Source organism: Rhinopithecus bieti, unplaced genomic scaffold (genome assembly GCF_001698545.2).
Source record: "Rhinopithecus bieti isolate Rb0 unplaced genomic scaffold, ASM169854v2 scaffold_37463, whole genome shotgun sequence".
Taxonomy (NCBI): Eukaryota; Metazoa; Chordata; class Mammalia; order Primates; family Cercopithecidae; genus Rhinopithecus; species Rhinopithecus bieti.
The window spans coordinates 46,181-60,397 of NW_016815818.1; the positions used below are offsets into that span (position 1 = coordinate 46,181).

General features: G+C 38.9%; 1 protein-coding gene across 1 annotated transcript in view; it reads right to left on the reverse strand.

Moving 5' to 3' along the window:
* ST18 (ST18 C2H2C-type zinc finger transcription factor) overlaps positions 1-14,217 on the reverse strand; it is a 77,691-nt gene that overhangs the window by 40,877 nt on the left and 22,597 nt on the right. The window contains exon 8 of the mRNA XM_017853857.1: positions 5,811-6,056. Coding sequence (XP_017709346.1) covers positions 5,811-6,056 — 246 coding nt within the window. The remainder of the gene's footprint in view (positions 1-5,810; positions 6,057-14,217) is intronic.

Sequence of the window (14,217 nt, forward strand, 5' to 3'; positions counted from 1 at the left end):
AATAGTTTATTTACCAAGTGATGCATTATTTCACAGATAACAAATGATGGTGTTTTTCGATCACATAATTAGCTTACTTTCATCATTAAACTTGTATTCAGTAAATATAATAATTTCTGGATTTAATATTAAAATCAAATGAACTAATATAAAAAAACTGTCTTCTAAATCTCAAAAGTACTGATATATTTAAGGTAAGTAAACTATTTTGAATTGTTCAAAATAAATATTTTTTAAATTAAATGAATATAAAAATACTATAGCAAAATATAATTTTAGTAATTCTGAGTCTACATTCAAAAGCAATGAAAAAAAAAACAAAATTCCTGGATTTTCCCAACCAAAGAAAAAGTCATCAAGGCAAATGTAATTTTTTAAATCAATTACTTGAATAACAATTCGATCAATTATTTTACACAAGAGCACATTGTAGTAAATACATCGGTACACTGTCTCAAGTGACATTGTCTTCAGATTACATTAATGAAACCTGATTTAGGACAATTTATCAATATTATTGATGGTGTTAAGTGTTCCATTTGTTTTACTGGTAAATGTTTGAAAATAGAAGCCGATAAAAATACACAATTTAAAAATAAAGAGAAATGTGTGTTTGATCATAATTCCACACTAGGATGCAAAGAAAGGTGCTAGTTTAATGCTGCCTCCATGGGATCTACAGCAAAATAGATGATTAGCGCCTATCCTTTTAAAGTTTTATGCTGTAAATGGCTAAAATGAAAAAAATTCCAAATTTTAAGGCCTTAAACCTGATAATTCCACCATCCACTTTATTTAGTCCTATTTGGATTTGGCCTGAGTAGTATTTTCCACTATAATTTTAAAATGTCTTGGCTTTTTGAAAGTAGATACAAATGCTAAATCCAATATTGTCTCAACGTGGAGCAGCCTTTGTTTTTCTGTTTAGATGCTGATTTTTTTTTTTTTAATGAAAATGGCATAAAGTAAAAAGAGCCATTTTATTACTTATGGCAAAGTTATGAACAAAGTCCCTCCAAGAAGACCTGTATATTTACAGATGATTACAAGTTTCTAGCTGTTGTTTTAGGCCTGAATCTATAATTATGGAAGGCAAGAGAATGGGGAATTTTGAAAGAAATAATCAATTATGAAAGTTTAAGTTATTATTTTACTAAATAATATAAACATAAAACTTGCAGGATATATGTTATTTATTTTGGTATAGCAATATGTGGTAATGTTTCAACAGGATAATTTTATTGCATACGACCTTTTAAATATTTTGTAACTTTAACACACAGACCCATATGCATACAATTGTTTTATGAAATAACTCTCTTTTCCGCTTTTCTTTGCTCAATATTCTACCCTTAGAAACCTGCAGAGAGTATATGTATTAAAATCCAGGTGGCTGTCACTAAAATAATTAGTTTTGTTATGGAGGCATTTTATATTGAATGAATTCCTAAACGGCAGCCAGTGTAAATCAATAGCATTTGTAAAAATCTTTTCCCAAAATTTAAAGTACAATTTTGAAAATAATTTTATTTTGTGGTTGTGTAAAAGAGGATGTGGTATATATGTGTGTGTTTAGAGAGTACATGCATGCAATGAAATTCCTTTAACGTACAGATGGAAGTTTATATTGATTTCAATAAAGACCAGGACATAATGGTAACATGAATAACAGATAATAGCATCTGGCACTCTTAACATTTTAAGCCCTGAAATCTTTGGAGAACTGACAGTTGAATGAAAGTGACAGCCCTAGTTACTTCTCAACACTTACCTTTCGAGATATTTTGAGTTTTTTCCAGATTCAGGAATTTTTTTTAGGGGGCATCTGGACAGGCTATTTCACTGAGAGAGACAGACAATATTTTCTGAAAATTACCACCAAAATTAAGCAACTGTTGTGCATATGAACTAGATAACAATGAATTAGAAATAATCACTCAATTTCTGGTTGTGTATGTGTCTTATGTGGTGGGGGAGAGGAAAGCAGCAAAGGGAAAGATGTGGGTGGGAGCAGGGACATACCACATTCCAGTCTCCAAATGTGAACAATAGATTGTCTGGAACACACGTAGCTATTCCAGGGAAGCTCACTGGAAAGTGACAAGAAAGGACTAGTCCTGGAACTGGTTTTTGTGGTCACATCGTGTGTACTTGCCTGGGTCACAGGAGTTCCAGTCCTGCACCCGCAGAAACACATTAGACAGCTGTTGCTGCCAACACACCTTGCCACCTGCCATTTCTTCATTCTTCTCTTTTGTCTGTCCTATTAAATTTTTCTCAATATTCCCTAAGCAGTCTCCAGTTTTTGGTGATTTTTTTTTTTCTTTTCCTTTTCCTCATTTACCTTTTTCTCTTTTTTTTTCTTCGTTGTAGGGAATTCTAGGCCTATGACTTAATTTCATATGACCAGGAGCAATAACTTTAGCTCCCTGAGGTTCAAATTTCTCCTCTAAAAAATTTGATAATCATTCTGCTTTTCAAGATTGTTGGGATAATGAGATATTGTGTATAAAGGTTCCTTATCTTTATTTTATTGTACATAGTATCCCTCTGATAGCTTCTCAATGAGCACATTTAATACAATCTAATTTTTCAAAATAATACCTACCAAACATTACATTTTTCATTTTCAAGATTCAGAACAGGATGTGAAAAGTACTGTTAGTAGGTTACCTTGGCACAGATGAGGGAACAGAGAACAAGGGTGAGAAACCGTATCAGGAGTTAGAGTGATTCAGAAGTACTTTTATGTGTGTGTCTCCACCAGCCTTAGTGTCCCCAAGCAATGAATCACCCTGTTCAGATAGCTGGGACAATAAGCATTTAGCTTAGACAAATATTCTGTCAGCTCAAACCTAGGGCAAGCACATTGAGTCCAAGAGCTCACTTAGCATCTCCAAAGTCCCCTCTGACACTCTTAGTGACACTGAATTCCCACATAGCTTCTAAATTCCAGATGTCACAATACTTAGGTTGAAAACTGTAGCAGTCCAAGCCTGTGTTGTCAGACCTGGAGCAAGTAAGCCATTCTGTAAAGAGCGTAAATCCACTCTAAAGAATCCCATTTTGTGTGTATGAATTTGCTGGGAAATGAAACACTGTCCCTGATATATATGCATGAGATAAAAACATACTCAAGTTGAATCTATAAAGCTACAAAGATAAATCCAGATGATTTTTTGAAATTAAGCAAAGCAGGATTAAAAAGTAACGTAAAATATTTCTTACGAAATCTCATTTTCTGGCATTCTGGGTGATAAGAACTGTGGCTAAGGAGGTGATAGGAACGGGTCTCTGAGAACATGAAGAGTGCAATGTTGACATCGTTGCTGAGGGCACAAAAGTATAATCAGTGTCAAACAATGCAAGACACCCTAGATGAAGATGAGAACCTACTTGAGGCAAATGTGTTTTGTTACCACCCAGGATTGGATGCTTATGCCTGACACTTTCTGGTAAATGCATTCGCCATAATCACAAGGATGAATGCAGAAAGCCCAAATGCCACTCTGCACATGGCACTGAGATACTCCCAGAAATGAGAACATGTTGGGATTTTGAACCTGCATGAAGCAGTTATACTTAACTCATGAGACACTGTCCTTCCTATAACATAAGGACTTCTACTGGACATCCACACGTCCTGGGCCAAGGGTCAGGTTTCCCTTTAGGGCTGTAGATGCAATGTGCCATGATCTGAGCAACAGTGGCCTGGCTGGAGATGAAGCAGTTATGTGAGTTGAAGGGCATTCCCTTACCCAAAGCTAACTCTGTGTCAACAATTTTGATCTCATCACAATTGTGCCTCTTAACCTCCCCACTTCCTAGCTTACTGCTTACTTCCATTTCAGACAAGATGTGCAGGATACTCGAGGGATGTGAATACTGACAGACTTTGAGATGATACACATAGTCAGAATTAGGTGTAACCTCTGTTCTTTGGCACAAGTCTGAGGTGGCACAGTGGTCGGCGGAAAGATGCATACTTGCCAGTTTGTGGTCGTCATTTAAGGCAAATGAGCTTCTTATACTTTGCATGCATCAGTTTCATGTTCGTTATAGTCAAACATGTATTATTTTAATAAATGATTCTTCTAAAATAGTACTATGATAGATTAATTAAGGACATCCTTGGATGCTTTGGGTGAATTTTGAAAAGCCAAGCAGAATAAAATGACTAAGGCCAGTATGAGAGAATCGAATCAAAAGCTGCAGTGTGTGAATCCCCTCATCCTTTCATGTGATGGCTTGAGTGGTGGAGACACACAGGCTGCCTCAGATGCTGAGGGCATCTTCCAGGGGTCCACACCCAGCCACCTGATGCAGTTAGCCATTCCTCCCTCTCCACATTGTGCGCCTGTGCATGCTACTCTGTTTATCAGTATATTTGGTTACAGATCAATCTTCTGAGCACACGCATGACTGTGGCACACAGGCATGGTGGAAGCGTGTCCTGTTCATTGCTGTATCTCCAGGTCCCACGTCACTGACTGGACTTGGAGATGTTGGCAAAACTGTGCTGAAGGAAAGAAGGAAGAAAGACAGAATGGAAGGAAGGGAGGGAGGAAGGGAGGGAGGGAGGGAGGGAGGGGAGGAGGGGAGAGGAAGAGAGGGGAAGGGAAGGAAGGGGAAGGGGAAGAGGAGGGGAAGGGAGGGGAGGAGGGGAGAGGAAGAGAGGGGAAGGGAAGGAAGGGGAAGGGGAAGAGGAGGGGAAGGGGAAGGGGAAGAGGAGGGGAAGGGAGGGGAGGGGAGGGAAGGGAAGAGAAGGGAAGGGAAGGGAAAAGGGAAGGGAAGGGAAGGGAAGGGAAGGGAAAGGAAGGGAAAAGGGAAGGAAAAACAGCCCAATCCTGTGATCAAAACTGTGTATGTTGACTTATACTCTGAGATGTTAAGCATGTGCAAAAATCAAATTAGATCTCACCACCCAAAGTCTCTAAACTTCAAAAAGCTGTAAAAGGCGCTCCACACTTCTGCAGGAATGGCTATTTCAGTTCTTTACACATATCAACTGGCAAGCCCATCAACAACTTCCCTGACAAACAGCTAAATAGGATTACCTACTGTAATAATTAAGGTCATATCTGCAATTACATAGAGTCTAAACAATTGAGAGTTCTCACTATCAGTTCTTTTGAATGACACTGAGTAGTCCATGGCTAATCAGGCCTAGTCAGGTGGCTCAAGCCATAAGGCAAAGGTTAGATGGATTCCTGCACCGTCGCACCAACTGGCTTTTGGGGCCAAAACCACCTCCAAGATAATCAAATACACAAATAGGTCTCCTTGACTTCAAGATTAATTTGATTTAGACATCCAACATTTCGATCCAATGCCTCAAACAATGAATCTATACTTAGGTATGCTAACACAGTTCCTTCACAAAACCATGGAAAGAAATCTGACATGACTCAAAGGTTCTTACTTGACTCTGATTTGATTTCATCTTCAACCCTCTGGTTCAGAGAGAATTAGTAAGCTGGCATTTCAATGTTGAGCAATACATTGCCCCTTACAGCTGTTATATGAAGGGATAGATAATATAATCTCTTGTGCAGGGCACAAAATTTCAGCCTTAATAGGAATAAAATTCACTATAGTGACATTATTTGAGGCAAGTGATAATGAAAGTTGGATTTGTTAATGAATTTCCTCTGGCATTAAAAATCATCACTTTATCAAAATCTAAAGCAAGGTTACAAAATTACATATCATCTAAACAGGAAGGTGAAATATAATTTACGAGGGAAGAGCTAGTGATACCCTGCAATCATGCTGCCTTCAACTTATTGATTGACATATGGAAACAATACCTCTTTCTCCTCCTCTGTCTTCCCGTGAGTTTTGCTATAGTTGATAGGAGTGTCCCAGCCCTCTTGGTCACAAAGAGCCTGATAGAATGCCGCATTGACCAGAATGCTGCTTGTTTTGAATGGGGAAGAGGAAGGAGTTGGAATAGAAGTGTTAGAGGAAGTTAGGGGTGCAGCCTTGTCCAGGATTCGATTTTTTTTCATGCTTAAGTCCAATGTGCCATTTTCATCCACTTCTATTTCGGCTCCCTGGTATACAACAGGAAACAGAAAAACATTTAAGCAGTTTGCAGTTACAGCCTAGCCATGTGGGGCTTTTAAGGGATCATTTTAAATGTAAGCTTTTATGTAAGTATATCTGCTTTTAAATCTAGCTTTCTGATTTGCTTTGGGTAATGTTCAATTCTTAGGCAGACTTTAAGAACAGCCCCATTAGTGAGCTTTGTGTTTCTGGGTTTAAACAAAGTAAGCTTAATGTTAATAAGATGCTCCAAATACTAAATGTATTGGCTAAAATGGTTTTATGAAAAAAATATATATATGTATACACATACACACATACACACACATTTACAAGTTTAGATTTACATCTTCTCTTCTAGTTTACAGAATTATCACTCCCAATTCATCATTTAAAGCATTCACATTTGTGTTTATCAAAAGGCATGTATAACTTTCCAACCCTTCAAATCATAATATTAATCTCACATGAGAAATATGCAAAAATAACCCGCTGGAAGAGAATTTTTATTGGAATATTAAACTAATATAAAAGCAACATTTTACCCTAGGCTATTTAAGCCGTAAATGCTTTGCTTAATTGTGGGGGGCAGGGAGAGGGAGGCAGACAGTGCAAACCACGCTTCACCCTGGTGGTGATATAGGGCGTGCTTTGGGTAGCAGCTGACAGCCTGACTGAGGTTGAAGCCCTATAGCGAAAACTTCAGAATACTATAAAAGGGCTTATTTTCTCCACATTTAGTGTGAGACTTAAAACTAAATTCACTGCACAATAGTTCTTCTTGAGATACCTTCTACCTTTTGCCATGTGTTATTTCTTGGTTTTGTTTTTCTGTGTCAGGAGGAACAGTACCCCATTCTGTATTTGGTTCAAGCTCCAGCAAACTGCTCACGTGCCTCGTATGTTCTGCAAGATTCACACACTGGGATGGCTCATGTGGTGTCATGAATTGTGAACATTACTATGCAGTCATTCTCCAAAGGTAGGAGGAAGGTGCCTGTCATTTTTCTAAATGGGTCAAATAACACCTTTCTGGTATTTTCTCCATCTTCCATCAATTTAAAATTAACTTCCTGATAATTTGGCTACTCTCTTTTTTTCTTTTGGCTGGCCACTCTTCTTTGAATATTTAGCAAGATCCTTAACTCTTGTGGTAACCAGATACTTCCCAGGGGATTTGTTTTAACTCTTCCCTTTAAACAACCCTCACTCCCAGCCCCCAAACAGGCACCACCGGTCTGTGTCAGCTGGGCTTGCTGCTTGTGCCTGACTTAGAAAATAAAAGCCCTTCTTTTATTTGCTTGTTTTACCTGCAAAGTTCGTATTTTCAATCTCTCAGCCTACGAGATAGATATGCTTTACTACATTTGTGGGAGGTAAATACACTTCTAATATGTTGTACTAAGATGCTTTGGCCGTATCTTTCTGTCCCTTTTTAGTAAATAGTTTAATCTCTCGTGATAGTTTTAAGCCCCGAATTTGGCAGTACAGCTTATCCGGGATAATAACTTAGTAACCACAACATCTTATGCCATCTGTATAATATCAAATACATTTTTATACCAGCATTAATAAACCTTAGTTACAAAAATCCAAGATATTAACCATATCAGTGCCACGTGTGCTCTCTCTCCACGATCTCATAATGTATTCTGCCAGGAGCGCATCAAAACAATTTTTGGCTTCATAGCTGACATGTAAATAGCAATGAAACAGAGCTATAGTAATCAAGTTTAATGGCCAACGTAAAGTAAAATGCTAAATATTGTAGTTGCTGACATTTTTCATAAAAAAATCAAAAAAAAAAAACTTGGGTTAAGACTGCACAACCAACATTCACATAAAATTCCAGACCTCTGTGACAGATGGCTTAGGAAAAAGAAGCCATGTGACTGGGCTGCAGAGTTTTATAGTGCAAAACCCATAAATAGTGCAGATTCGATTTCTCTGAAAAATATCAACTCTTCCAAGACAAGATTAATATATATTTTAGTTTTTACAGACAAAAATTCTAAATAGTCCATTAAGACAATGATAGATTCTAGGAGTTGTTACGATTACACATTTCGAGTCAATCGCTCCTAATGTTTAAAAGAGGCGTTTTCCTACATCCTGCGCCCAGCCTGCTGCTCTGAGCACCTGACTTCACTGGGAGAGAGCGGGCGGCTCGCTGGGGAGCAGGGTACAGATGGGCTTTAAGTGAGCGCACAGATGCCTTCAACAATTACACACAGTACCAGAGAAGGGTCCCTTTCTGCCCATAGATGGGCGATCACACGTTTACAGCATGGGCTTTTATTCAGAGCAGTATCAATGGGCATCACTTCTCTCTGTGCTTGAAACTCCAAATGGCAGCACAAAAGGGAGGGAGGGGCTGGGGGAGCTGTGGCAGATATGCATCCCCACCCCTCAAACTTCTAATATTCTGATTTCTTCAAGTGTTGTTCTGGATCCTTATTTTAAGTATTTAAATTTAAAGTTCTCTTGGGGGTAGGTATAGGATTACTGCTATTCACGCTCTTTCCGACTGAGAGGGGATATCCCAGGCCATCAATTCCAGCCACTTTTGAGCTACTGATGCTACTACCTACGTTTTATTTATTCATTAAGTTATTGAGAAAGCACTTCACATTTTTAAGACACTATATTCTAGGGAAAATAAAATTGGAAAATAGGTTGCTTCTGCCTTCAAGAAACTTATTTTTTATGCATATAGATTTTTAGTGAAGGTAATTTTATGAATTTAATGTAAATTATAATTAAACTGAAGGTTGAACTAATTACTCATTGTAATCCTTACCTTTACTACAAAATAAGAAGTGACCTAGATGGCCATTAACAGAGAAATACTTAATGAAAATATGCTATCCCTATTTAATGGCATATTATGTGGTCAGGAAAGTGATAATTATGAACACTATTTCTACATGGAAAATACTTGTATCACTGACAGCAGAGAACAATGTGGCATTCCTACTATATTTACAACTAGGGAAAAAAGAGAGAAATGTGTTTTCTGAAAAGAACCAAAAGGAAAACAGAAAACGATTGTAGGTCTTTGTATATAGAAGGTAGGCTTGTGGCTATTTTCTTCTACTATTTTTCAGGCAAATGATAACATTATATTGTTCTAGCAATTTTAAGTGATCACACATTCAAAGTTTGTGACAAAATAAAGATAAAGGTGGAATTTTAACTTAAATGTTATCTTGTGAAAATTATTAATTTTCCAAACATTGATAAAACAAGAAAGCACTGTTTTCCTGACTTGGCAAGCTGTCTTCTGAATACAGGATGGGTCACCTGCCATCTTTTCCCTGTTGACTTGGCTGAGAGGAAGTGCAAAACTAAGTGTCCTTCTGATTAGGTTTCTGCCATAATTAGCCCCTGGCTTTCATCTAGCAGCTGATGTTTTTTATTCTTGCTTCAAGGTTTTTTGTTTTGGGGGTATCTTTTCCATACTGAAAGCTATGTTAAATATGTTTCCAAAGTAAGCAGGGTGTTAACAGTAAACAGATGAAATGAAAATATCTTATTCTTACTAAATGGTAATTATTAAAGCTGTTTAGGTTACAAATTTGTGAAATATACTCAATATAAATAGAGGAGAAATGATCGGAGGAGAAATAACTAATATAAGGTATAAAATTTAAGTGAAATTTAAAACAGCTTCCCCAAGATCTTTGGGACTTGGAATCATGGTCCACACTGGTTGGCCAGCAGCTTAGCTGCTCTAAGATCTTAAGAAGAGAAGTTAGACAGGCATTAGTTAAAATTTCTGTCCCAACAATTATGGTTGTGCCACTCAGAGAAAGTAATTTAGTATCTCTGTACTACTGTTTTTTCATCTGCAAAATGGGATAATAATATCTGCTTTACAGAAATTCTAGGGGATTAAAAGGGATTAATGTGAGCCACATGCTTACTTACAGTACCTGGCACATAATACGTCTTGCATAAATGACAGTGATAATCATAATAATTTGACCGAGTTTGTTTTTTCAACTTTTACTTTAGATTCAGGGGTTTGGACAAGGTTTCTGAATACCAAAAGAGACATGTCCTTAGGCTACTATGCACAGGGCTAAAAAGCCAATTATTAAATAGCTGGTTTCCTTGCACCTGTATTAACCAGTGCCTTGTGATCCCTGACCCAAGACCCTCATAACATTTCACTCAGAATGTGTGGCAAATCTGCCCCACTCTTAAAGTTACCAGAAAAGGCGGCATCAGGGTTCTCACCGCCCAGAGGGCCGCCAGACTTCCTGATACCAGGCGGCAAGAATGGCGATGCCACATCATGTTATTTCTAGGCCTTGTTCAAGCACAAAACAGACTTTGAACTTTAAACATTTCAAGCAAGTGTCAATTTTTTGTTTTCTTTTAAGGCACACTCTGCATATGCCATTTTGTCTAAACAGGTGGGGAAAACACCAAAACAAACAACAGAATGCCTGGCAAGCAGCAGTGATGAGGATAAAGATAGACTGCAAGGCCTGTTCCTACCTCTGGTGATCAGGGTGGGAGGAAGGAAGAAAACGTGGGTGCATCTGCCTGAGGCCTGTACCAAAGGAAGATGCTCAGGAGGCCCAGTAGACCCAGGACTCTCTCCCACCTGTGGCCCTGTGACAAGACCAAAGGGGAGCTCTTTGGAGCTGTGGCCCCTCTGTGTCTTCCAAATCATATTAATTCCAAATTAAAATGAAGGACACTATATGCATCTTACAACCAAGTTCTAGAATCAGGCTGGGTACAGTGGTTCATGCCTGTAATCCTAGAATTTTGGGAGGCTGAGGCAGGAGAATCTCACTTGAGCCCAGAAGTTGAAAGTTGCAGTGAGCTGTGATCACACCACTGCACTCCAGCTTAAGTGACAGAGCAGATCTTCTCTCAAAAAAGAAAAAAAGTTTTAGAATCAAAATAAAGTTGATATTGTGGCCCACGCCTGTAATCCCAGCAATTTGGGAGGCCGAGACAGGCAGATCAACTGAGGTCAGGAGTTCAAGACTAGCCTGGCCAACATGGTGAAACCCTGTCTGTACTAAAAATACAAAAATTAGCCAGGTGTGGTGGCGCAAGCCAGTAGTCCCAGCTACTTGGGAGGCTGAGGCAGGAGAATTGCTTGAACCCAGGAAGCAGAGGTTGCAGTGAGTGAAGATTGCACCAATGCACTCCAGCCTGGGCGACAGAGTGAGACTCTGTCTCAAAAAAATAATAATAAAAGAAATTTTTAAAAAATTAAGTAAATAAAGCTAATACTTCAGACAAATTTACCTTTAACCATTATGTCATCCACTAAGCATTGATAGTGTTAATTGTTTTCTCCTGATTTAATTCCTCAAAGAGATACTTAAAACATATGTAGACAATATTGGTGGTACAAATATGTTATATATATGCTGGATTGTATTTTAACAAATAAATAATTCCTTTGAAAATCTTCTGCCTTCGGGACATAATGGGCTCTGGTTTGGGCAGTGATTGGCAATGTCACAGCACTGGTGCCTTCAGACTGGAGCGTGATGGGAGCCTACACTTGAGGGATGCTGGTTGAGTGAATGGATGAGCATGTGAACAGCAGCATAAGCCCTCTGTGTTGGGAAGGGGTGGATCAGTGACATGTTACAGTTTTGGGAGCCAAGAGACTTTGCAAGGAGGAGAACATTTTGGAATGTCCATTCACTATATTTTTTAAGTGTGTAGGAAAAGTTTTTTTGCCCCTCTGAAAACAATGTCTGCTCCTATGATCTTCTATAAGAGTAGCAATTTTACAAAGCACCAATTCAGATTGCCCATTAAGCTTGGAGTCCGTTGTAAGATTGCGTACAGCCAGTTAATCTGTATTAGCCCCAACATGTGGGCATGAAGGCAATTTCAAAGTTAGTGTTCTTTGGCTTGATGTCGAAAAGGTTGTGCCCATGGGTGACAGTAAGATCTGTAATTCATGCTCCTATGGGATGCTTTATGCAAATGAGAGACGCTCATTGTGTAAAAGAAAGAACTGGATGCAAATAGAGGGGAACTAAGAAATCAGCCCTCAACCAAGTTCCGGTCAAATTCCCTGCAAAGCCACCATGCCTTTCCTGGATGAAAGGAAGCTCGCCTCTTCAAGCTTAGCTCTCTACCCAGAAGGCAGGGACAGCTCCCAGAGGGTCACTTCTTTTCTCCTGCTTTATTGGTAAGCTCCTCAAGAGCAAAGTCTATGACTGACCCTAACCTGTGGCCGGGACTGTCCAGCACTTAGAGACCTTTGGTTGGTTCAGCTATGAGTCCACCTACAAGGATGTCTTGCTAATATATACAAAGTGCTCCGCTGAAGCTGTATATTTCAAGACCCTTATTTCTACACATGAAACTCAAGAGATCTATGGATCTGAGCTATGAGAAATAAGCATACTAGTAGCCTACCATCACGGAAGAATCAAATAATAGGGGAGAGAGAATCAGGCTAGCATTCAATGTGGAGGCAAAGTCTGCCTCTGCTTATTCCTACATTAAGTAAAAGGCAGAACTGACAACAGAAAAGGCCCACATTAGGCATGGTTTCATCAGAGGCTCAGTTTCAGGGTGAATTACCTTGGCTTTCTCTCACTTTTGCTAAAATAATTATCTTTTGTTAATTCAGGAATATATGAGATTCTCTTCAACATTAAGAAAATAAGGTCCAACCAGGACAGAATTCTAGAAATTGTTACAGTTGTATGCAAATGTGTGCATGCGCGTGTGTGCACGTGCATGTGTGTGTGTGTATGCATGCACTGGCAGAAGGATTCTGCACAAAGTGACCATCTAGGTAACCATATTTATCCCATTTTAGCAACTACTATGCAAAGGAGACAATTTTCATGGGAAAATGGTTTTTAGAACTCCCAGCATAACAAACTCCTTTGGGAAGTCAATCTGTGTGCTCTCTGTCTCTTCCACCCTCATCACCACATCTATTGTTTGGCTTCTGCAGTTAAGACTTGGTTGGCACTGAAAGGCTGAGGCATGCGGTGAGCTCCTGTCACCTGGGCATGCAGGATGAGCTCTGTGGAGCAGCCTGGCACCAAGCTCTCCCGCCAGGAGCCCGAGAACACACACTGAAAATCGACTATTTGGTTTTTTGAAATGTGTCCATTTACCAATTGCTTTTCTAACCAAAAACATGTTTTTAAAAGAGAACATATATTGATAAGGGAAAAAGCACTGTAATTTTAGTCATCTTTGATATGTTGCTTGGTGTCATTGTCATAGAAGACAGAGAATCTAAAGGTGAGAGGCAGAATTCTGAGGAACAGGAACACATCTATAGGCACAGATGGACAGTATTCATTCTAGAACCACTTACCCAAGTAATTTCAGTAACATCAATAATTATAATATTGGTTCCTATATTCTCATAGGACAGCCTGAACAACCAAATGATAAGGCACTAAGAAGGAAGCTATTTTAGTATTTCTCCAAGTAGATAGCTACTAGAATATATACACCTTTTAAAAGGAGAACTTTATTCAGATTTAAAAAAAATGAATTCAAAATAAAGTTGAATTAAAAAATTCCTTAAATCACCTAGGTAAATAATTTGTGACTAGGAATCTTTTGAATGTGGATGGCCTGGTATACATATGTATATCTTTTTTATTTTTAGAGGATGTACTTCTCTTTGTTTAAGAACCTCATTTGTTTAAAAATTGTTTTTGAGTGGTTTTTGGCCACCAACTCTTCCTGGGGTTTACTTGGCTCAGTTTTGTCCAGAAGCTAATTCTGACTCTTCTGTCAAATGCTCGGTGGCACCGTGTTACCTGCTCTCCTGAAGGCCTGGCACAGCACAGGCAGCAGCTGACCATGCCGGGGACCCGCACACTTAAAGGGGAAAAGAGAAGCCATGGTCTTCAAGTGCTCAGGTTTCAGGGTTGGCATTTAACTCAGAAAATCTTCCACATAAAGCAGGGTAACATTTCTTCTCAAGTGAGTCTGGGTAACTTATTTCCGTGGCTTCAGCCATCTAGGTAGGGAAATCATTTCTTTGAACTGTAGCCCTTTCTGTAAATAGGAGTTTCTGCTCCAGCTGACAGCAGGGGCAAATGGCTGAGCCGTTCTTACAAGCTCTGTGGATCGCTGTGACTGTGGCATCAGAAGCCCTTCACTGTCAAAGGGCATGAAGGATCTTTGTTTTTTTGTTTTCAT